Here is a 26,269-nt window from a genome sequence, read left to right as displayed (position 1 = left end):
GAAAAGCCGGACATTGGATAGTTTGCGCACATCGCTGTACGGTTCGTTTCAGAAGGACTACTTCTCGGTGACCGCACACAACTGTCCTCTGCTGGTTGCGACAGGCGACCTCCTATCGGAACACCGACCAGCTCCGTCGCCCCACAACCAGGCCACGGTCCCGTGAGATGTACGGCTTATGACGGTGGCTGCCCCAGCGAACGCCGCGGGCTTACGCAACGGAGGAAGCGCCCCGTTGGTAAGCGCTGCATGGCGAAGGGCGCAGTTGGTCGCCATGCTAAGTCGCGGCACGCCGCCGTTCTCCTCGCGTTGGTGTGCCATCGCGGATGCCTATTGTCCTCGGCGTCGTGACCGTGTTGCAAGCCGCTGCCTGTTTGTCAGGGAGGGAAGGTTGCGCTGTACATCTGCTTAGCAACGGGTATGGAGTGTATTTTCGCGCCGTGCGCGCGTTCGTCCGTGCGTGCGTGTGAAACGACGTAGCACTGCGTGCGCCGTGTAGTCGGTTTAGCGACCGTTTCTCGTCGTAATCAAGAAGTCTGTTTAAGGATAATCAAAAAAGAGGGATAAGATTTGTGCTGCGTTGCGTTGGCCGAAGTAAAGAGACAGTGAGTGGGAGTGGACAGTAGGAGGAAATAAAAGAGGGAAGCGGTAGGGAGTAGGGTGACAGGGCAGGGTAGGGGTATTAAATATATGCACATGTGATCGATGGGATTGATGCCGGATACGCGCGAGAGCGTTACTTTTCTACACATGCCTCATAATTACGTTTTTGCCTATGATTGGGATATTGGTGTTATAGTTTCTGAACCGTTTATTATGCAGTAGCAATCATTGCTACTGCATAAGTTCATTTTAGGCGCTAGAGATCACATGGGATGTCTTGTAACCGCCGACATTTCTCTCAGGCGAATGTTTAAAACTCAACGGGATCATCATAGTCCTGAGGAAGTGGACACTCCCATAACATGCTCGGGATTTTTAGAGGCGGTGGGGCTTCAAACGGGGATGCAAGTTATTTCCTTCCAACTCGACCATGCATGCATGTGGTCTCGTGTCATCACAACCCGCCGACCAATTTCGCGTCTCACGACTTCCATGCCGAAAGAGAAAGGAGTGCTATTGCAGGCCCGACCTACCCTGTCATAAGTCGCCTGCCAGCTGCCACCTCTCGAAAGTATACGCTCGTAACTTTTAGAAATGCAATGCTGTAAACGGGGAGTGCAAAGATCCGGGTGTTCGGCTCCTCCCACCTGCCAGAGGCATCCTAGTGATTTTTCAATGCCGCGAGGCGTCAAACGGTCGACGCCGACGGACATTTTTTTTTTTCTTTTTTTTTTTTTCCCGACAAGGGGGTGTTATTGCTTCCGCGTTAAAAGTATAATAAAGGTTAGTGTAAGGGCTCGACGCCCGCCCGCGATTCTCTCGTCACTCGACCGTTTATGCACGCGACGGTTTGCAGGCCCTCATGTATTTGTCGACTTTGTATTCTCGCAATGTTTTTCCCGTTGCCTGTATATGGCGGCCTCATATACCTTTCTCCGAAGCTGGTTCAACGGCTTGCTTTGTGACTCAGTTGTTCCGGATCACTTTCGAGAATGTGCTGGATCTATGTTCGGAGAGGTTTCTTCCACGGTAGTTTACTTGTGTGTATAACGAGCATGTAGGTGTGTGAGTATGTGTACTTAACACACACTTGCAGCAGTGTATAGCCTCAAATCGAGCGCGTGCTTCCAGCTTGCCTGTAGCATCCTCTAGCACATTCTTATGCATACAAGAATGTACAATATATATGCACAGTAGTAACCTGTCGATTAATCCCCCCCCTCCCCCCCCCCCCCCCCTTCCGCCGCTGGATATTGAGCAAACAACTGCAGGAAAGTGAGGGGCCAGCTATGGCGTACATTATAACAAGGACGATTCTTCTGGAGAACGAACTTTTAACTGTCCTCAGGTATCCCTTATATGGAATTTTGCTGTCTGGACCGTAGGCAGGGGTTATTTTCTGTATCTTGAGCGCAGTACATCAGTGCGAAAGCTCAAATTCGTGGCTGACAGCTTATTTTTTGTAGCTTCACGCTTTACAGTGCCAAGTGAAGAAAACGTTCTCAGCAGCTTGTACTGCGTTCAAAGCCGATTGAGTACGTATGTTCGTCGGATGTGGAAAAGAACCCACTTTAAATATAATGGCTACCAGGATAATGGTCACCAGGATAATGCTAAGAATTTATCTAATTTCCAACTGCCCGTCACAACAGACTAGTATGCACAGCTAGTAGAAAACCATATTACAAAGCGTTTCTTCTTTGCCTTTCTTTTATCATTTTTTATTCGTTATCAAAGAGTCGCTTTACGGCAGTTTTTCTGGGGAACCAAGCATGCACATTAACGAGGCGGGACTGTATATACAAACGGAATGGCTACCATGCTGAATCTCTCAGTGACGGGGTCATATATTTGTGAGCGATTAGGTGGAACCATTAGTTGCGGCTTTCCGGCCGCCACACGCGGAACTGGCCTTAATCGGCATTTATAAGCGAGTTAAATAATATGCACAAAAGTATACACGAGAGGAAGGCAGACGTCTAGAGAGTGATGAAGGCAAAACTTGTATGTTTTATAGGGCAGCCGATATGAATAAATATTTCATCATTTCTGCAACCAGAGCTCTGGCTGTCTTCTTATCTCTGGAACAGAACCATTGAAAAATAACGGAAATGCCCGCTACGGCCTTGAAGGCGCTCTAGGTTAATGCACAGAGCCGTTCAAGGGTTGACGCGTGCTGCAGTATCCTGCAAGCGACACCTTTTCGTACACCACTTGGTCGGACCTGCTCCATCTTCAGCCGCTCCATCTGCGGATATACTTTGTTGCATGTGTTTTTGAGTCCTATAGACATCAAGAGCTCTTGGCACCACTACGGTCGCCTCTCCGCTGTGTTCATTGAACCAGGCGGATGCAACTTGCTCAAACTCTGCATGCCCAGGGCAGATCTACATTTCCTTCTTCTCCTAAGCTTCTTCCTCTCCCTGCGACGTCCGGCCCCTGTCTCCGGCTGTGTGATAGAGTATCCAGCATCCTCTCCAGCCATGCTACGGCTCCATTCAATCTTTTTACGTTTATTGCTGCCTTTTCCGGAATAAATCTTTCTCTCTCTGTCTCTGTCCGGCTCCCTCTGGCCGTGATGCGCCTTAGTATGTAATTTTTTTTCTCAGATACTCGAATTTGAAACAAGCCCCATGGATACCACATATAAGTTAGACGAGATTCGGTAAGGAAGGTCAGCATAGACTCAGTCAGAGTGATATGCTTTATTTTGTCTTATTGACGGGGGGGGGGGGGGGGGGGGGGGAGGAGGGATCAAATTTTACGCACTGACAAGTGTCCCGGTGACTCTGGTTCTACTGCATAATAGACAAAAGAAAAAGTAATAAGAGGCCCGACAGATGGGTAACCTCACCTCTATCTGGGAAGTAGGCTTCCACTTGGATCCCGCGGAATGCGCTCCAAAATTCCACGTAGCGTATTTTTTATCTGCTCAGATCATATGGCTGAACACCTGGTATTTAAGTTTCTGCTTTTGCAAAGATAGATCCTGAAGGTCAGGGCTACCGGCAATCGTAAGAACGCGGCATGCAGGGCCGAGCTTTCGATATTCATGTGCGACGCGCTCGCCTAACAATGAGCTTTGTCATCACAGCGTCGCGGGACATGTCTGCACCTTGCGTTGTCATGCAAACAAATAACGCTTTGTTTTGTGCACTGTACAAAATTAAGAAAACGTACAGACCTCGCCTGCCAGACATAAGCAGTTCCCGCTGCCGGAGCCATGGACCATGCACATATAATCCTTTCATCACGTTTCGGTGTGGACACGCCACGAGGATACTGCTCAAGAAGATTCCGCAAAGCCAATTTCATAGTTAGTTGCAACAACCTCAAGACAATTTCCTAACGCTTGTTTTGAATAAAGATCGCGTTTTCTCTCTAAGCAACTGATTTTCAGCGAAAGATTTATTCCGAGGCCATCGACACCTCCCAGACCAACTTTCTCTCTGCAAAATTTGACCGCAAACTCTCCGCCGTCACGCTCTCATTCAGCGTCTCATGGGAACTACTTTCGCAGACAAACGACAGAGCCGCTATCATCCGTCTGTCTCGCGTTTCGCCCGGAGTCGCATCTTCGAATCTGGCCCGGTTCACATTGGTCGCCGATCGCTCGGTCATCTTTCAGACTGAGTGGCTCTTTCCACGGCGACCCCTCGTTGATGTCCGTATCCGAAACCGGTTCCCGCTCCGAGGAAGCGCCCGTTCGGGACGCATTCGAGCGTGGACAAGTCGACACGGCACGCTGCCTCACTCGTGATCCGGTCCACGCTACTAGTGTTTTCTTCCAGAACGCGGACGTCTTTACGGCGCCTCACAAAGCGCTCGCTTTCTCTCGCCACTGCTGCAGAATAACGTGCCGCTAGGCTGGCATTCGCGGCAATAAACAAGAAAATAATGGTGCATCAGTCGTAACACCACGACCGTATACCCTCCCTGGATAAGTTGCGATCATAAAAGGGGGTTGTCCTTCATAAAATACTTTGGGAACTAAGCCAAACACCGGCTCCACGTTATCCAGCTACTACATGCCGGCGCTTGGAGTTTTCGTGTGCAATTGGCCAGAAAACCGGAACCACTACAGCTGAATCGGCACCGTGCAACCTTTCTTCTCAGCCACCTTATCAGGTTCCCCCGTTCCCACAATCAGCTCACGCAGCCACGTCTTATGATCGCCATCTCGACTGCACCATTGTTCGTGCGAGTGGAGCTTCATTGCTGGCTCCGTGTTCCGAACGTCCTGAGGCCGCCGTTGAGGCTTCTTATTTTGGTCGGTGCTACGGAGCAGTACCAGTTCGCACATGTTCGAGCTCCAGAGTGAATCATGCGATGGACTCGGCTCCGCCGCCTATCCATGCACCTGCTTGCACGGAGCTTGTCGCGGTGCCTCATACGTCGCGCCCCTTCCTCCCGATCCGAGACACGCGAATTCTCCGCACGCTGCCGCCTCCTGCCCTTCTGCACACTCGAACCAACTGGTTGTCTACGGTGCCGTACATTTTTCTTTTCTTTTTTTTTTCTTTTTTTTTGCGATTTCCTCGCGCGTGCGAGTTTAAATTTTCCTCCTCCCTGTGGTCTCAATTCACCGTAAGAAAAATATAGGCGGTCGACGCTTGTGCCGGCAGCTTCTGGCTTTATCCTTTCACACCTATCTGTCTACGTTTACGAGCGTTTTCTTTAAATACGAGAGAGAAAACGACCTTCTGGGAGGAACCGCCGCGACAGTGCTTTTGTTGGCGTGATGGCGGCTCGCGTGGCGGGTTTGGCAGCACTGTCCATTTTACACGGTCGTCGCGAAAGTTGCTGGCGCGCGGTTGGGAAGTCCCCCCTTTCTTCGGGGGTGCTCGCGTGCTGCGACACGCGATTCGGCGGGGCTTTTTCAGCGACGCCAAGTCAGCGAACCCGTGCACGATGCGGAGGAGATGCGCGGACGACTGGCGCGTGGCGAATGAGCTTTCAAGCCGCATTTCCGAGCAGCAACGAGGCTGCCCAGTTACGCCTCATACGCGGGTTAAAGAAAGAAGCTCGTCTCGAAGACGAATTTAACAACTGCGTCAGAAGCTTTTCATCTTGGTTCTTGATCTCCTTGAAAATAAGGACATATTCTGCCCATTACAGGGTTAAGCGTTCTTCTTTCGCACCGCGCCCCGTGTGGCCTTTCTGCTAGCGCTCGTGAGCGGAACACAAGCCTATAGAAAAATCATGTCTGAATCTAGATGTTGCAGCGCCAGTACAACCTGAGCTGGTCGCAGTGTGATGCAGACCGTCACCACCAAGAACTTACAAGGCAAACATACCACATCCCAGCAGCGAACGTCACGACTACGGTCACCAAATGAATATGCGTGTTAGGGTATACGAGTAAAGTGGCTAGAGGACACCCAGTGACGCAGCTCAGATCGGCGCTCGAAGCTTCACTGGCTGACTCTGCAAGGAGTATCCTGTAGTCGTGACGTAGGCTGCTGGGGTGCGCTCGCCTTGTCAAGTTGTCGGTGGCACCCCAATAGGCGCTGTAATTTTTCACATCATGACAAAGAGTGAACTCGATGTGTCACCGCGCTGACACCTTGTAGGGAGCTTGCATGAAGCGATGCATGCTGGGTAATGCGCCATGATGATGTCGCTGGCTGCAGACGACAGGCAGCGCAGCCAGGCTGAATTGAGCAGTCGTTTTCGACGGTCCACCGAGCAAATACACGGCTTTTCGTGCGCTTCCCGTACGTGCGTGCAATTGTAGGCAGATTCCTGAGGAACGTACGCGTCGACGCTCTGCCCGAAAAATCTGCACGCGCTATGAAGAAATGCAAAGCAGTGCAACGCAAGCCTGTTCAAGCTAAGTGAGAACGACTGACTGCACGATGCGTCTAGACCTGGCCGCCCGTCGACATCGCCGACATTCATGATTTCTAGCTCTGGCAAGTAGTTTGATACTTGCCCGGATTGGCGTCGATCTCACGTGTGCTGGCCCGTGCGAGCCATTCGTGACGGCGTCGCTAGAGGAATTCCTTACCTTCTCGCCCTGGTGCAGACGTATTTTTGAAATCGTGAAGGACCCGCAGTCGGCCTGCCCGATCGCGCCAGCATCGTCTGCGTGCACTACGCGACCACGTAGACGAGGCTGTATGGCAGTGCCGTGCTACGTCGTCAGCTGCCAGCGACAACATCATGACGGATTACCCAGCATGAATCGCTTAGAGTTAACCACGGTTAGTGTAACTGCGGTTACGCGAAACCGTGGTTAGCCCATTTATACGGCAGACCAAACCATGGTTACACCGCTAACCGCGGGTATCGCAAACCGAGTTTGGCGACCTCGGTTTGCGTCGTTAACAAGGTTATGGCTGCGTCTGTTGACGGAGGCTGCTCGTCGGCACCCCAGTGCGCGAAGCGTACGAGCGTGTCTGCTTCAACAGTGCACTCGTTTGCCCGTATTGAATAGGCGGTGTCTATACTGTGCCGCCCGACGTCTTCGGTTACGGCCTACAGCCAAGCGTCTTCATACTGAAGCCCCGTCCTTAGTCTGCAGTATCGTTTGTGCGGCTTGGTGCTGAGCGCGGAACGTCAAAAAATGCGCGGTCTTAGCTTCATCATGAAAGTGCACAAGTTCGCAACGTTTGCAGCGCGGCATGCGGCGAGCAGGCTGAGGTACGTTACACTTACCGCGGCGGTGAAGCGTGCGAGCGCGGCGAACGACGGCGGAGTGCGTAACCCCATAGTCGTCGATAGGCCTAAATTATTTCTCTTCGAAGCCGCGGCGGTCGGCGCTTTGGATCTGATCAACGCTGTCGAAATGGTGTACTCATGAAACTTCATTATTGTGAATCCTATTCTGCCACCGTAAAATAACGATATGATTAACTTTGGCGACGCATTAATCACATATAGCTCGTATAAGCAGAGCGGTGAGCCGCAATGCACTGGCGGCAGCTGGCTTGAGCAGAAACTGGATCGTATCGCGGTTATCGGGCTTACCAGAAATTTGCCGCTGGTCAGCAATCCTCAAGAGTGATTCAATCCTGATATTCGGCTCAGTATTCTAGATGCCAATAAATTTAGCACGCTAATTTATTTCTGACGTCGGCGCAAGCATTCCGCCGTGTCGTTCGCGTACAGTCTGCGGGAGAAGGGGCCTACGCTGCTGTGTTTACGGAAACATACGTTATAAATAAAATATTTGTAAATGCTGCTTCGTTCCGCAGATCACCGCGTCGCTTTGGTTGCACTTTATAGGCAATGGCGGCCGTAACCGAGAACGGCGGCGAGCTGTGTAAGCACAGCTAACCGCGATTGGCGGTTAACCGTGGTTAAGTTCGGTAACCTCAGTTAAGCGTAACCGTGGTTAAGCCAGCCGTGTAAAGAGGGTATTAGAAGATCTCCAGAGCAACTTCGACGTCCGGGTCCCAGCCCATCAGTCGCTTACAAGAAGCGCGGGAGCGTCGAGATTTTTGAGGACACACGGCGCGAGTGTGCACACACCCTGAGCCAGGGGGTTGTCGTGACCCAGGTTGGCGCGTGTGAGTGAGAGTGCGGGAAAGTGAGGTGACAGAGACACTCCCTCATAAACTGACCTACCTTTCATCTAGGGAAGATAGCAATTCAGCCCTATAAGAACGGACAAGTGCATGTGTCGGGGGTCGTAAAACGGAGACTGTTGCTCCAGCCAGTCTCCCACTAAAACGCGTAAATATTGTATATAAAAGTTTCCCATCTAACTTTAAAGTCCGGTTTCCAGCCGCCTCGTCCTTGTTCCTGGTCCGACAACCAACCAGGCCTACAGCACGCAACCTGGGTCACGACAGGGTGCATGGGGAAGACGGCAGAAGACAAATGTGCACTCAACTGAGTTGCGCATAATCTAGCAGCCATAAATGGGAAGATAAATTTCATACGAAGAAGCATTTCGCCCAGATAGGGGGCAAACAATTCACGGAAAAACTGCATAACGTTTCAAATACTACTACCGAGTATTACCCGGAATATATAGCTGCAACAGCTCGCGCTGCAAGTATGGAGTCAATCCGAAAGAAGCCACACGCTCTTCTGTGATTTTCACGTTGATGCGCCTTTTAGTGCGCACCCATGACAGGACAATGGTGAGCCCCTGTGCGTTCGTTCATCGAGCAGGAGGGCTTGAAGTTCCGCTTGCCTTTTGCCGGGTAGTGTGCGCGGCACGCACCGTGTGTACTACCTCAGATGTATGCTGCCGGACGCTCCACCCCGGCAGCTTGTGCAGTGTGTCGCGCGCGCGACCAGTCTGCGACAGGAAGCTATATACACGCGGCTATGTATATACAGTCAATTAAATGATTGCAGTGGCCGCCCGCGCGCAGTCGTTTTTAGACAGTGCTTGGACACTTGCGTGCGAGCAACGCGAACTCGTTCACTTTTTGCCGTTTGTAAATATCGTACAAAGCTCTATCTGTCCTTTCTTGCTAGCGCTACCCTCTGCCCTTCTCCTCACTATCCTCTCCCTTGTTGTGACCGGGGTTCCGGCTCAGGTTCGCGCAGTCTCCAGCAGCTGATGACAGCGGACGCCGGCGAGCGACCGCTGCATCGAAGCGGCGGCGGGGGAGTGACCCTTTGTCTACTGCGGCCAACCCTCCCCGCCTCCACACCTTCGAGACGGGCTACCTTTCGATCCTTCCCCTTGGCTTCCACGGCAGCGACAGCAGGGATCCTGTCCTTGTGTCGAATTGAACAGAGGCGCATCACCAAGTGGCCTTGACCCCGCTCGCCGAATTCTCGAAGCAGGCAGGTGATCTTCGTGGAATTACGCGGGGGAAATGACCGCCGCATGTGGGCGACTTCGCGGGCTGTTTCGCCTTGGTGCAAGATCACCACCAGCACAACATCGACACCAGAGAAGTTTGCCCTCGCCACCGAAAGATGTCAGAGGAGGTTCGAGCACCACCCTCGGCAGTGGGCGGCACACCGAGTGATCTCTTGTGCTCCAGTGATTGAAGTGCATCGATTGAACTTTGTTTCCCCAGCAAGGGAAGTGGGGACAACCGACCGTATTTAAGCGGTGGAAATTATCTCCACAGAGAGCTCCGTTTTCTTCCTTCTAACTGTAAATAACCCATCATGTAAAAGGTGTATAAAACGTTCTTTTCTACCTCTCCTCCCTGGCTGCTCCTGGTCCGTCGTCTCTGCTCCTCATGGTTCCACTGCGGTGAAGCCTAGGCTCCCGAACCCCGTTAACATCACCCTCTGCTTTCTCGCCGGCCACAGCTCGGGTGCTTATGATGTGAAGGAAACATCGCTTTCCTTTCTTTTTGACTATCATTTTTAACAAACCACTACAACCACCTTTCTAGTGTACGTCTTGCTATGAAAATATTATGAGTTCACATACGGATCCATAACGTTCAAGTTTACGGGTGCACGGGTTCTTGAAATAATGTGGTTGCTCCAACACTCAATAAAATGAGGGCCGGGCGTAAGCTGTTCCGATGCAGTGAACCATGCGCTAGCTAGATGGCGTTTGTTAAAGAGTTCAGCCAGCTCTTGCCCATGACCGCGAAAATATCTCATCCAGACGGCAGCACTATCACCCTACGAGCATTCATTGCTCAAGGCGTTCTGAATCAGTTACTTCGGATAAAAGCTGATTGAAAGGTTGACTTAAGGTCCAAACTATAAGTATGCGTAATATCCACGATAGGTCAGCCCACAAGGCCTCTTTCGCGGCCTTGTGGGCTGACCTATCGCGAAAGTGTAGCTGGTTGCACATGGTACCACTAATACCGAATGGACTTCAAGGCAGTACGAATATTGCCTCGGGTGCTATGTTGCTAAATGCTCTTTTGACAGTTAGGAAAACTGCAATAGTTATGAACACCTTTGCTTTTCTGTGTTTGACGCAGCTTGCAAAGGCAATGACGTTCAAGATGTTGCAACATTTCTGGAAAGCCAGACATCGGTAAAAAGTAAATATCCTTGTTCACCAAATACCACTCCAAGTACGAATGGACCATCGTCGCCACGAACCTTCAGATTCAACACAAAGGTTCAGTGTTGGGCGATATATAGGCGCTTACGCCTCTAGGACGCTTGCCATGCTTGAGGGCAGGCATAGCCGGTGCTCGTTTCCACACACACACACACACACACACACACACACACACACACACACACACACACACACACACACACACACACACACACACACACACACACACACACACACACACACACACACACACACACACACACACACACACACACACACACACACACACACACACACACACACACACACACACACACACACACACACACACACACACACACACACACACACACACACACACACACACACACACACACACACACACACACACACACACACACACACACACACACACACACACACACACACACACACACACACACACACACACACACACACACACACACACACACACACACACACACACACACACACACACACACACACACACACACACACACACACACACACACACACACACACACACACACACACACACACACACACACACACACACACACGCACACGCACACGCACACGCACACGCGCACGCGCACGCGCACGCGCACGCGCACGCGCACGCGCACGCGCACGCGCACGCGCACGCGCACGCGCACGCGCACGCGCACGCGCACGCGCACGCGCACGCGCACGCGCACGCGCACGCGCACGCGCACGCGCACGCGCACGCGCACGCACGCGCGCGCGCGCGCGCGCGCGCGCGCACGCGCGCGCGCGCACGCACGCACGCACGCACGCACGCACGCACGCACGCACGCACGCACGCACGCACGCACGCACACGCACACGCACACGCACACGCACACGCACACGCACACGCACACGCACACGCACACGCACACGCACACGCACACGCACACGCACGCACGCACGCACGCACGCACGCACGCACGCACGCACGCACGCACGCACGCACGCACGCACGCACGCACGCACGCACGCACGCACGCACGCACGCACGCACGCACGCACGCACGCACGCACGCACGCACGCACGCACGCACGCACACACGCACGCACGCACACACGCACGCACGCACACACACGCACGCACGCACGCACGCACACACACGCACGCACACACACACAACGCACTGTTCCTTAAAATAGAAAAGCTCAAGCAACATTATAGTTTAGAGGGCGTTCACAGTACAACTGCGCAAATATAATTCTCGTCCGATTTTGGCGTCTTTTTGTTATATTTGTGTTCTTAGTTTGCTCCTGAGGCATTCTCCTTCCCACTGAGAAAATTTACGCACATTAAAGCTGTTATTACGAGTCCCCTAATAATATTTGCCGTTATAAATGCTCCCTCTACTGCTAGGTGGACTACGGAATGTCACTTTTGCAGAAACTGTCTGTAGCAGTATATCAAAGGCACTTACTGTGCCTTTTTTACTTCTACCCCTGCCACAGCAGACATTCTCTACATACACTCTGCAGCTGTTACTACAACTAGGAATGCAATTTTCCTCATTTATCGAAAGCTGCGAATTTTGTGTGTCCTGCAAACGTAGGCATGCAGGGTGAGTTCTCTTTTAGTAGACCTTTCAAGGCATTTTGACCCACGACCGCCACTACTCTTGGGTCATGTGAACCGCTAGGTGGCCAACAGCTGCCAGTCAAAAATAACTTTGCGCCGGTGGCTCTTATATTCCCTTTCCGTGCGATGGGCTTTGCGAGCCTGCGAAAAACTGTCCTTTCACCTCCAAAGTGTACTCATAGAAGCCCTTGCACACGCTTTAGGTGGCAATGAAAGAGCCATTTGATCTTGGGGCGTAGAGGAGACAACGATTGATGTAGCGTGACTAAACTAAGCGCCAAGAGGTGCAATCGGGCCGGGATGAAACGCGAAGAGGCCGGAATCCCAGCATTACTTTTGCACTAAAGCCCTTCACGCAGATTATCCGCTTAACCTGAGAGCGAATAAGCGAAGTACGGTAAAGTACCATTAGCTAAGGCGACAGACAGTCTTCGGAGCCATTGCCACCTGACGCTGCGGTGCCGGGTAAGTTCATGGACGCGCAGACGTCGAAAGCGAAGTTTGCGAACACAACTGCAGCAGCCGCGTCGTGATGACGCTCAAGTGCCAGGACGGCACCAGCCAGTTGAACTTCGAGCGGTCCAATTTAATACCAGTTGTTGGGCGAGTTGGTGTGCACGGTAATCCATAACGACAGCGCGACAGACGGGACGTGGAAGAAAGGACAACACAGAGCAGCGTGTCGTCGTCCTTTCTTCCACGTCCCGTCTGTCGCGCTGTTGTTATGGGTCCAATTTAAACCGCCTTGATCCTTCCCCACACCACGCGATTGTGAGGTCACCAGCACTGTTGTCGGTACTTCAGCTTTATGAAGCGTGGGACCGAGAAGACATCGAACAGAATCTCTGCGGTCTCCCTTTCACTTCGGTGCAGCTGGGTATCCGCATTAGCTGGCGCCTCAACCAGGTCCTCTGACCTTGACCGTCAACAGCGCAGCCGCCGCGGCGCCGACTGACCAGCGATAACAGCCGGCGCCGCTGCCCCGGGGGCGGGAAAGGCCGGGTCTCCCGCGCGGCCCCTTCCTTCCGCGCACACCTAGGGAGAGCGTCAGCTTGACGGGCCATCCCGACGTGGGCGAGGCAGTGCACGCGGTTCGGCGCCGATGATGGAAGACGCCGCTCCGCGCCGCGCGCGCGCGCGCCCGGGCGTAGCGACACACTTTTGTGCACCCTCCCCACTCCCAACCCCTCTATTGGACGCTAAGAGGAACGCGCGCGCTGACCTTGGAAAGTGCCCCCGTGCCTTCCGAACGAACTTTTCCTATCGAGCGGAGGCGGCGACTTTCGTCACAGCTTCACGCGGTGCCTCTTCAAGCGTAATGTCGTGTCCGGCGTGAAATCACCTCCGCAGGAGCTAAGCTCGAGATTCCGATTAGTCTTTCGAAGTGAAATCATAGTCTCGGATTCGGAAACATTATAGGAGCAATGTTTAATCCTCATTTTTGAATGAAGCTTATGTAGCAGGGAAGGTTTGGCTTCGACGATGGCAAACGTCAGGTGAAAAGGGTCTTTAGGTCTGTTTGGTTTGGTTTGTGGGGTTTAACGTCCCAAATCGACTCGGGCTACGAGAGACGCCGTAGTGGAGGGCTCTGGAAATTACGACCACCTGGGGTTCATTAACGTGCACTGACATCGCTCAGCCCACGGGCGCCTCGCTTTTCGGCTCCGTCGAAAAGCGGCCGCCGTGGCCGGGATTCGATCCGGCATTTGGGCACAGGAAAGTTTTTTTTTTTTTTTTTTTTTTTTTTTAACCGATGTCGAAGTCAACGACATTTAAAGTGTGCACGTGTAAGGGAAGGAGTACCTTAGAAAGTGTTTTAGATTCCTTAGTTGCTTCTCTGCAGGGTGTCGCGAACAGATGTCGGTGGGTGCATATGAATCTCTGCACCAGTGCGCCAGAAGACAGTGCGATGGAATGGTCAGCATCCCCGGCAAGCTCCGGAAGCCGAGAAAAAGCTAGGGCCGAGCAGAGGAGGGACACGAACTACGTCGACAGCTGCGCAAGCCATATGAGTGAAACAACGACAACGCTGTACACAGAAGCCGGTGAGTCAGAGGCAAAATCACCGCGCTGTAGCGGTGCAGCTGAAACGTACATATATTTCTACCGCTTGTGTCGGCAGCATTAGGCGGTCTCCCATCACTGACGCAACTACACTTCCCCGACAGCAATGAAAGGAACGGTAGTCTAGGCTGTTAAGTAAAAAGGAACGGTCTCTCACTGCTTTCTATGGCTTATTCGAAAAAAAGAAAAAAAAAAAAAGGGGGGGGGGGGGTTGAGGGGGAAAGAAACGACTGAAAATCAGCCATTGGAGGTCTGACATCGAATTAAAATAGCTGTCGCTTTTAACAACAGTCAATGTCGCCATATGTGAACTAAAGTGAGCGAATAAAAAGAAAAGAGGTTGTTAAAGATAAAGAAAATCCTTCGAAAACAAAAGCAGTCCATTTGGTTTTATGTGGCTGGAGCTGAGGTCACATATTATGGATCGCTTCTTATAAATTTTAAACTCACCACACTCTCATAGCTTCCCTGACATCGGTCTTCTCGTGACACATAGCACGAACAGCGTGAAGTTTCGTACCCGTGCTTCTTTTTTAACCACATGTTTGAAACTCGTAAATTACTGCTCTATAGCAATTGCCTTATTGATTATAGGATGACAATATTCTGGTCTTTTATGTGGACAAATAAGAAACTAATGAGTGATAAATTATTCTCTGAATGTTTTTTACCGCATTTGTAGGGCGCTGTGAAAGTGACAAATTGCACAGGCTAAAGTCGAAACTGCGTGTCAGCACCACATTTGAAAATGCGGTAATGTCTGCGATAAGAGCGTTCCGAGCGAGCATAGCATGGAACCATTGCTTCGACGGACAAGCGAATTCACCCGCTTCACGAAAGCGGCTTCACGAACAGTGCGGCTGAAGGTGTGCAGTTAACCGACACCTGAGAGCATATGTACAAACATTACACAGTTGGGCTACTATATAAGGTCATCTCCGTTCGTATTCCCATTTAACTTCCTTCGTTAGCGCGTATACGTTTGAACGAGGCCACCATCGCCTCTTTTACAGACTGAAATTTCAGCATCTTTAAGAGGAAATATTCCTTCCTCCCTGGATACAAACAGCACCTGCTTTAAAGGTTGCAATAGGAAATTTCCTCATGCCTTTCGGTTTTCACGTTGCCTTTCTTCAATGATCGAGGTGCAAAGCTAAAAGTGGTATTTTAAATTTACCAATTCCGTGCCTCACAAAGCACTAGTTTAGTTTTGAGAGACTTAATTAGGAAGCCAGTTAATCGATTGCTAGCCTCCTATTTGCACTTTTGATGTGAAAGCTTCAATGGCCTACTCGAGCGAGTTTCGCAGTTTGCTCGCCGGATGATCTCGAAATTGACCTTCATGTTAGTTCCGCTGCATATCCTTAATTGTAAGTATAGGTGTCCACTGTGAGGCGACATATACAGCGCCCTTCCTTTCCCCTAAAATCGAACTAAAGTCATTTCATTTATAATAATAATAATAATAATAATAATAATAATAATAATAATAATAATAATAATAATAATAATAATAATAATAATAATAATAATAATAATAATAATAATAATAATGATGATGATGATGATGATGATGATGATGATAACCTTGGTTTAGAGGAAACAAAAGGCGCAGTATTGGTCACACTTGTTCTGTGGACACCTGAACTGCGCAGCAAGGGAAGAGAGGAAAGTGGGAGTGGAAGCGAAAAGAAAGACAGAGGTTCTATAGTGGAGGGTTCCGGAATAATATCGACCACCTGGGAATCTTCAGGGTGCACTGGCATCGCACAGCGTAGGGACGCCTTTCCGTTTCGATTCCATAGAAACGCAGCTGTCAGTGGTCAGGTTCGAACCCGGGTACTCTGGTACAGTCGTAGGGCATGTTAACCACTGCGCCACCGCGGTGGAACGTTTATAACATTGTCAAACTCTGTGCTAGGTTCTCAATGCTAAACCTTCAAACAAAGCCATTCCAAATCATGCAAAACAATGCTTTCACGCGTCTTAATCGGTTTTAGAAGAATTTAAACCCCCGCATTTTTTTCCCCTACAAAACAAAATGTAGTGGTTGCGATTATACACGGTACAACTATAGCCAAAGGAGGGGAGGGCTTTTTTATTATTTTTTTTTAGTTAGGGTCCTGCTTACCCATGCACAAGCGTTTTCGAATTTTCGTATTTAACATTCTGAAAATAAGTGGCCTTTTGCCGGTATCGTGCTCAATATTCTGCTTGTAAAAGAATAACGCGATTATCCCCTTGATAAACAGCCGACTGTGAGCAGCTGCCAGGAAAGCTGGAGGCGAATGAATGGCCTCAAAATGATCGGCTTTCGGAGGAACGGGCTGTCATTCTATTCGAACGTATAGTTAGCACTTACTGGTAATACAAAGAGCAACGGATGTTGGTGTACAAGCCCATATATAGAATGCAATACGCAGCTTCTCAGCAGCAGTAGGATGATCTGCGCTTTAAATTAGAGCGCGGATGCCATGGAGGCACAATGACGCCCATTAGCGTTTTAAAAACGAAAGTATAGAGAGAGAGCGCTCGAGCCGTCTCGTCTCCACCCCCGTTTGTCACTGCGATATGTTATCCGTTTAAAAAAGATGTAAGTGCCTCACCATAGACCGACACATGGTCTTGTATAAGTAATCAGCGCACAGGTTGGAGGTGCCAGACAGGTTACCCGTGCCACCTTGTCGTCGGCAGCCTCGACTAGATTGTGCAAACAGCAGCAGTGCCAACCCAGCGCGTATTCGCCCAGCGACCAATACCTGGCGCTGACTCTTTACTCTGATATGCTAATTCCTGGTCGGTGGCCGCCGTGTTTCCCTTCCGCTCAGCTGCAAGCCAAACACGAATGCAAGATTAGCAACGTACTCAAGCTCAGCTTGCTCGAGCGCCGTCAACGCCGAACGTCCGAGAGTCTCGGACGAACAGTGCTCCAGGCAGAAATCCTTCACACCAAAAATTTTTTCATTGCAGTGCAAAATAGTTCTATGTTTTTAAAACGACGGAGAGGTACTATATCTTATCTTCGGTATCGCGTTCTGCCGGGAGCTTAACATATTACTTTGTTTCCCGTCTTTACGACGAGAGCTATAGCGTTTCGTTACTGAAAACGTTGAGCGCTTGTGCAGTCTAATTGCTAAACGGCGCGAGACCAAGGCGGGCAAAGAATGAATACTCCCCGACATGACCGCTGGATTTCAATTTTTTATAGCTTGCTTAGGCAAGATAGACACACAAAGCGTTAACAAGAAAGAAAACCAACACACAGAATGATTGACACACCAGTTCTTCGCTAATTACCAGCCATTTAAAAACGAAGTGAGTTCTTTTTTCGATAACGTAAGGCTATGCCACGCTTTGACAAGACCTGCACTTGCGTGTTCACTACCTGGATGACCCGCTTATGTCGAGGTTGCTGCTAGCCGCAGGTAGCATTGTCCTTGCGCATTCTGCCAGCAATTGCTCTACCATAGTGGCACTTATATTTTAAATAGGGTCCACGAGTCAGGCACATGCCTGACACTTGGCTTCTTTATATGGCTATGCACACAATCACACATAATAGCTTATAGTCAGTACTGCTGTCACCATCTGTAGTCCAGGTCCGAGTCCTGGAGGCACGAAATCTCCTTTCTACAAGACTGGTTCCCACACGGCTAGACAATGTCCTGAAGAGAACTATGATGTGCTCCTGTCTTCTTGAGGGAAGCGAACAAATAACGCATGCTCAGCGATATATATATATATATATATATATATATATATATATATATATATATATATATATATATATATATATATATATATATATATACATACATACATACATACATACACACATCTGAGACGATCCTCGCATCGTCTCAGATGTGGTGTGTGTAGGGATGTGGATTATAGAACATTAGCTTATGTACCGCCCAATGTGTGTATGTATGTATATGTATATATATATATATATATATATATATATATATATATATATATATATATATATATATATATATATATATATATATATATATATATATATATATATATATATATATATATATATACATACATACATACATACACACATTGGGCGGTACATAAGCTAATGTTCTATAATCCACATCCCTACACACACCACATCTGAGACGATGCGAGGATCGTCTCATACATCCACGCAGGGTTACGAGCAGAGCCAGTGCTAATGCTATGAGTTTCTTGGCCATGCATGCCTTGGTTACAGAGGTGACTCACTGAACTCTAGCTGGGCCGGGCGATAAACTCACTTCGTTCACGAGCCGGGCAGGCATCAAGGCTGTGCAGGCTAAGGTAGTCTTGATTTGCCCTCATTAACATTGTAAACATGCTGTTCATGCATTCGCCTGTCTGTAAAATTTCAGACAACGGTATGCTTTCAACAACAAACATATCAGAAGTAGCAAATCCTCTCTACAGGTGGACTATATTTTTATTCTTGGTTTGCGTGCTGGTTCGTCTTTTTGGAGAGAATTGACACTTTTGGGCGATGTCGAGAACACAACTTGAACGGCTACTCGTTCCTCAATCTTCTTTAAGTGGTGCAAGAACTGGTGAGTATAAGGGAGCACAGCTGTTTTCCTGCAGTCATGCTGTTCATCTGTATTTTATTTCTTATCTGCTCGCCATAATTTTTTCCTGTTTGATTATGATAACGTTGCTTAAGTTGTGCTGTTGAATTTCGGAGACGAATATCCAGGCAGATGCGTACACAGCAGGTTAAAGGAGCATGATAATAAAGCTAAGAGGGAACGCGGAAATAAAGAAAATAACTTAACCTCCTTATCCATGAAATGTATTCAAGTTTGGCATATATATATATATATATATATATATATATATATATATATATATATATATATATATATATATATATATATATATATATACATATATATCAGAAATGGAATCAAAACTAGTTGCTATGTTTGCTTAGTAATAATGCGTTAACCCTTCCCCCATCATCACCATTAGGGGTGATTAATAATCTAAGGAAAAGGAGAAAATACCGACAGTTTGAATATCAGTGTCTTCGCAATGTCGTGCTCCAGTGCAACATGAATTATAGATATTTTAAGGTGGGAATGATATAAAAAAAGAGTAAAATTTACCATGCATGTGCATATATACTTTAAAAGTGTTTCTACAATAATACTTATAACAAACTATATATACTAGAAGCGTATATGAAAAAAGGAAACCGGGAGCTTTATTGTTTGCTTTAAGACTGATGTGCATTGAACAGAATCGTGCTATTAGCATGCGCAGCGGAAAGGCGAAGGGATAAACGAAAGCAGATGCACGAAAAATGAAAGCAGAGAAAACGAGCTCGAAATTGTTTGCTATTCTAAATTGGCAGCAATAAACCATCGAAAGTAATTAAAACCATCCCGGGAAGTAGTTTACGGTGCATGAGGGCATGATGTCTTTAATCTTTGATCCTGTCCGGCTTCCTTTGTAGCACCGCCATGCATCTTGCAGGCCTTTTTTCAGACGCTGCGAGTCATTTCGGCCACTCGCAGCAGCAGCGAGCGTGATTCCAATGCAAATATCTGCCTCTTTGCAAAGCTAGCTCTTTCGCAGTAGGCATTAAACATGCAAACTGGTTCTACCATGCCACTTTCTACGCTCAAGAGAAACATAAAGTGGTTTTTTGATTGCGTAGACCAGATCGCACGCGGTTTCAGAGAAGGAGACGTTCGCAGTTGCCGCTGGCTCACGGCTCCACTCAAAAGTTTCTACGATCGCAAAAAAGAAAAAAAAAAAAAACACGTAATTTTCTGAACTTTCTACTGCTCATTTCACCGAATATCCTGTCAAAAGACAGATTAAGGCCAGATTATCACGATAACCAATAAATTGAGGCCCAAAAGTTCGTCCAAGTTGACCGTTTTATTCGCCGCTTTTTCTGTAACGAGGCTGGACCACCCCAGTCGGCACTGCCGTCAGTGCAGTACTGAGTCTATAGAAGAGTCTCGCTCTCTATAGGCTACGCATGGCTGTGCTTGAAAGAAGTGAGATTATCGCGAGGTTGCGGGAGCTCGTCCTGCAGGCTATGCATGCCTGCCTTCGAAAAAAGTGAGAGTTATCTCCCATCAGCGAGTTTGGGAGAGCATTGAGGCGGTGCAAACTGCACATGCTTGCAACCTGCGCGGAAGCGTGGCATCGCCAGCACTGCCAAGAAAGAAACGCGCGATTTTAACTGAATGACAATGGACAAATAACTGGGCGGGAACACTGCGTGTAAATCCATGCTGTGTATTTTATTTTTCTTTCTTGCTGGAGCTTCGTGTGTGCATAGGCACCGCGTGAAATAAACAGTTGGGAGCCAGCGCTCGCCTCGCTTTGCGATCTTATTCGTCTCGGGCTGTTCTACAATTATATGAGCAACCAAGTCTTCCGGCAGGCTTCAATTCAATTTGCGAAACGAGAATGTCACCTTAACCCGTTGGTGCTTAAATCTTCACAAGTGCACGTGTTTTCAACTGAAAGTATAGATTTTTTTTTTTCTTGCTTCTGAACCGACTCACGCGAATTGCCTCCCGACTGATAAAGTATTATCATTGTCTCGTCTTGTGGATGTTTCATAGGGAAAGCAAAAATAGTCCTGGGGAGCGGAGAGAATGTACGCATGAGTACTGTGGCACACATATAAGAGATGAGTCAATATATAATAAGCACAACACGAGCTGCAGGATAACATATTGCAAGCATTGAATATAAGTCGAAAGCCTCGTGCTGCTGTGCAATGCCCGTTATACGACTGCGGCAGTAATATTGTTCATTGAGAAAAAAGTGGAGTGCAGACAATCTTGTCTCTTGCGAGTGAATGCCCACTATAGTCTGACCTGGAGAGGCTGAGGAAATTGCCCAGCAATTTCGCTCTTCCTCCAGAGACATCACAAGCTCGACGAAAACTATCCATTCGCGCAGCCACGTTCTGCTCGCTCTGTTTCAGCTTGTTTATGCAGAAACGTTTGCGCGTGGTACTTTAACACACATGCATTAAAACGTCCTTTTATAAGCAAATAAATTTGCAGAGTTCCTCGAGCACATTTTATTTAGACATCGTGGTTAAAAGGAGAAACAAAACTTTTTCCTTACAAGACCGCATGAAAGCCGTCTGCTTCTTGTCGCCCTGTCCTTCACCAGCCGAAACAAAATGTTGAGCTACGCCAGCGCCTCTAAATCCTATTGTGTGATCCTGAACTGCGTCCGTTCTTTAACTTGTTTTTATTTATTTATTAATATTTTTTTACACAGACTTCTGTCTTGGCGATTATGTAATACCTACTCGGTAATAAAAACGCCCGTTTATGACGTCGTTGGCTAAATTTTCCTTTATTCCGTCATTTTATCTACGTGCTCTGAAAATGCAATGCTTCAATCAAGTATAGAAAGAAGTACTGACATGCCGTGCCCGCATCCTAACTGTCGTCTCTACTTTTGTATACCGCGCGATCCCGTCAGTGTATATATAGCTCCACATTCGGTTAGCCCGCAGTGACGCCAACCGCTTCCCAGTAGTCGGTGACATGTGAAACAGTTGGATTCTTAACGAACTGCTTCATTCATATGGTCCCTCCCAGTTGTGCGGGCTCAAAACAAACGTCCTGCTTTTCTTCGCACACAAGCACCAGTTGTTGCTGCTGCTCTCCCATCTGCTCGTTGATCTTCGAGCTTTTCAGCTGGGCTGTTGTATCAATCATTCTACCCCAGCTTGTTCTCAGCGAGCATGAAAACGCTGAATCCAGGAACAACACCCCACGGTGCGGGACAACCAGATAGCAGAAGGACAGTTCAATGCCGTAAAAAAAAAAAAAAAAAAAAAAAAAAAAAAAAAAAAAAAAAAAAAAAAAAAAGCTGCTCCGAACAAGTGCGAAGCTCGGCGGATGAATGAATAAGTAACGAAGGGCACTGCGGAGCACTCGAAGCCCGAGGTGCCTCATAACGACCAAAGAAAAAGGGGGAAAACAAAGGAAAAAAGAACGTGTTAAAACCAAGCCGCGAGATGGAGGGCCGGCACCTGCGACGAGTACGTCGTGCGCGTCAGCGGCGTATATGAAACGCGCACGAACGTATATATCTACTTTTTTGCTGCAGGACCCATTTTTTCAGCAACGAACTTCAGAAACCCTTCAGAACAAAACGCATGGGAAGCTTGCGTTGCTCTCTGTTAACGCAGTGGCCCAGAGGCGAGCAGTGAGCACGGACTTCAGGGGACGCAATGTAACCATCGCTACTGGACTCGCAGGTGGTTGTAGTAGGCGCTGCTCCCGCAAACGCGAAGTCTATACCATTTAGTAATCACAGAATGGTCGGCCTTGGCAATTGCGCCTCCATGCGTCTATGGTCTTCGCGGGATATTTGGGACACTGAATGCGAGAACGAAGTCAGCTGCATACACATGGTTCAACTGCGAGGTTAGTTATAAATAGATATAGTTTCGTTTTATGATTACTTTCTCTTGTTTCTTCTTTTCTTTTTTCTGCCCAGAGCTCAGGTTACTCTGGACTGCTTGCGCCGCCCGCCATTGTTGTATGCTTCAGATGGCGTTGAAATGGACACAGACGGTGGTAACGCGCGGTGGACTTTCAAATCTGTGCGTCACTTAATTTTTGTCGATATTCTCCGGCGCATCCTCCATTTGACCGAAGGGCATAACACTGTCAAAATTAGATTTAGGGACACACTCCATCGCACTGAGCCACCCATATTCTGTGTTTGGTGCATTATGGCTTAAGGCTACTATTGTCACATGCAACGGCGGAGGCGCCTGTACATCAGTCGTCAGACACGACACACCATCCCAGAAGCCGCGCAGCAATCTAATTAGAGAATTTTGGTTTCCCTCCCTAGAATCAGCATTTAGTTCTAGGCAACCTGCGTGAACACGGCGCTTTATGCAAATAAAATGTGTAGTGCGATTAATGCATGTGTTAAATACCGTTAAAACGGGAGTCCAGCCGCAAAGCCTTTGAAGCTGTACGTGATACGACTGCCTCTGTCGGCGATATACTGGCGGTTTCTCGCGCTTATGTAGAAATCGGCAGCGTATGCTACCATTTCGTTCGCTCCTCTTTGTAAAAAAAGCAACTTTCATTTTTAGATTTTTTTTTTTTTAAATATGACGTAAACTTTTACAGAGAATGAAAGCATGTCCATTTCCTGGAAAGTCCGTTTTTCTCACGATGACGCAAAAGAGAGATCGTGGAGGAGTTATATTTTTCTGCCTATTGTTTTGACTCTGTCTCTTACGACACCTCATATTCGCTACTGAGCTCCTACTCCGCTCTCCCTTCTATTTCCAGACCTCCGGAAAAAAAAAAAAAAAAAAAGAGAAGGAACGGAATGCATGCACATTCTCGAATGAATTATACGGCACGTGTCTGCACACCTTCTGCATTACTTTTGTATGATTTGCTGCATATATATTGCAGTATTTTCGGCATGTCTTTCTTGCATACATTAAACTAAGGGGCCTCCAGGCCTTATCCTTCCACGTGGAGCGCGCCAGCAGCGAGTCATGACAGTACTTTTAGCCATTCCTTACGCGATTAAAAATATACGTTATTTACTTTTCCTCCTTTTCTTTTCATCACGCAGCGAGTCGCGTAATTTCAAGCCGTATTCCGTCCGTAGTACCGCGTAGACAACGGGCTTACAGAGGCATAATTATATTCTTCGATGCAGAAGAAAAGTCGCACCGACGGCTCACTTGAAAGTAACGAACGTCGTATGAGAGCTGCTTCAGGCACTGTTCTTCAGCACGTGCGCCGCCTTTGGGTCGGGAAAATGAAGGCAACGAAATCACTTGAAGCGCCATTGTTCTCTCACTATACATGCATGCTCATCTCCTTTGCCTTCCTCCTAATTCGGTTTCCTAAATAACAAGCGCTTTGAGTCGGACGGACGGCAGTAAAAAGAAAAAAAAAAGAATGTGAAAAAAAAAGTTTTTATTTTATTTTATTCAATGCCTTGCGTCTGAATCACGAGCGCTCCTTTCTTCTCCTCCCTTTAGAAGTGTCGAACAAAAGCCACGCAGCCGCTGCCAGATGAGGCGTGAATTCTGCGCGACTGACTTGACAAAAATCAAGGCTCCTATTTCATTCCGATCGCAAGAACAAAAGCGAAAAAGAATCGAGAAAGGAAGCGAAGCAAACGGGTCCGAAGTTGTTTATGCGGCTATTCCGAGGGCGCCGAAGCTTCTCACGAACTGCGTTTACGCTGCGTGTCATTATCCCATATATGCGTGGATGCATGATATACAGCTCTTGGCATAAAGCAGTTTACATTTCCTGGTGCCAATAAATATTAGTCACGGTTTTCGAGCCTGAGAGAAATGAAACGGCGAGCTTGGAAGTTGACACGAATGAACTCAGCATGGTCCTCCACAACGGCATGCCTTCCAGCCCTCGAAGTTACGAGATAGAAAAAAAAAAAAAAAAAACGCACTTACCTGCTCCCGCATCAATGCATCTCGGCGAACCAGTTGTCTTAGATAAGTGAAGTGCTTATTTCGCAATAAGCAAAAGTTTTCAATGGACAAAAAAACAAAACAAAAACAAACAAACAATCGCGCTCGCAAACCTGAAAGGAACGCACACTAGACGAGGTTTGTGTGGTGTGCGTCCCTGCAGGCCAAACGTTTGGCGCTTCCGAACATAGCAGTCGCAAATAGTGCCGTAGGTCAAGAAGTGATCTAAAATAAATAAATAGCAAGCACAAATAAATCTTTTGAGGTGTAGCATGGTAGTTGGATGTCCTGTTCAGACACCATGATCGCGCAGTCGGTATCATTACTGCTAACTTTAGTTGCAGTATATCTGTTTCAAAAAGCAGTGACGTACCGATCCCAGTACTCTGTCAGCTCTTTTAATCAGCAGAGAACGGCCAATACGTGTCAGTAAAAGAACATCTTCCGATCGTTATCTTTCCTTTATTTTCTAAACTTCTTGAGCTTAATGCATACGGATGGAAATGACGGCATTTGTTTCCTATTTTTTACATTTGTTTCTCAGCGCGAAAAGAGAAGTCTGTAGACTTGCGTAACGTATGAATGCCCATGACAGACCAGTGCTCGTGACCGATCCAGTATGCCCACGACTCACTGCTACCTTCTTTTATTTTTCTAACCCTTCCTGGTGACAGGTTGTCAACACTTCGGTTGCTTTCGGCCGCTAACGGACGACAAGCGAAAGACGCGCTCGCGCGGAAGCAGACGACACCGTGGGCGCTCTCACCTTGTAGATGCAAGCGGTCTCGTGGCGGCGTTCACGCTGCGCCGCCTGCCGATGCTGAAGGCCGGCCAGCGCCGAGCAGAGCACGAGCGAGAGCATGCCCGAGAGAAGGAGCATAGTGGCCAGGCCCTGCACGACCGGGTCCCTGCGCATATCCAGGGCGACTGACACCAGCAGCGGGAGCGAGACCCGCTCCTGCCCGTCCTCCTCCCTCAGCGACTCCGGACGCCTGCTCCGCACACCGCCCGTAGCCACCGCCTCCACCGAGATGGCGCCACTGCGAACAAAGTAAAAAAGCGCTAAATTCGAAACTCCGATTTCGTTCAATCGATCAGCGTGATGTAACAAGGTGGCTGTAATGGTAGTCATCCAGCCCCAATATTTAGTTCCTCGTTGTATTTAAAACTGCTCTAATAGGTCTGTTTACATTACAAGCCACGTCAGGGCAGAAAAACTCGCGCTGCAAGTAATATGAAGGTGAACACGCGCTGCAGGTGGATCACACTTCCGCGTCGTGTCTGAACGCGCCGTCGCACCTTGAGATGCAGTCTGCATTGGAAAGACGGACGACAAGCAGAAGCCCCACTCTTAATATTGCGACTACTCTTTAAGATTCGTGGCGTGTTCCGTAGCGCTTGTGAGGGCATGTGGCAGCCAGCATCGAAACGCAATCGCATAATATATTTTTTTCCATTATCTATTGCTACTGTAACTTGCAGTTGACCATCAATCAGTATGTGAATGAAAGTCCATTTGCTAATACAA

At 48.5% G+C, this 26,269-nt stretch overlaps 1 protein-coding gene across 1 annotated transcript in view; it reads right to left on the bottom strand.

The window, feature by feature from the left end:
* The window catches only part of LOC146203541 (lysosomal alpha-mannosidase-like), a 434,812-nt gene that overhangs the window by 404,792 nt on the left and 3,751 nt on the right, over window positions 1–26,269 (bottom strand). The window contains exon 2 of the mRNA XM_084603104.1: window positions 25,508–25,781. Coding sequence (XP_084459230.1) covers window positions 25,508–25,781 — 274 coding nt within the window. The remainder of the gene's footprint in view (window positions 1–25,507; window positions 25,782–26,269) is intronic.

This window comes from Amblyomma maculatum, chromosome 1 (genome assembly GCF_055883805.1).
Source record: "Amblyomma maculatum isolate TAMU_Amacu chromosome 1, ASM5588380v1, whole genome shotgun sequence".
Taxonomy (NCBI): Eukaryota; Metazoa; Arthropoda; class Arachnida; order Ixodida; family Ixodidae; genus Amblyomma; species Amblyomma maculatum.
The sequence above is the reverse complement of the archived record's forward strand: the minus strand, read 5'-3'. Positions and strand labels throughout refer to the sequence as shown.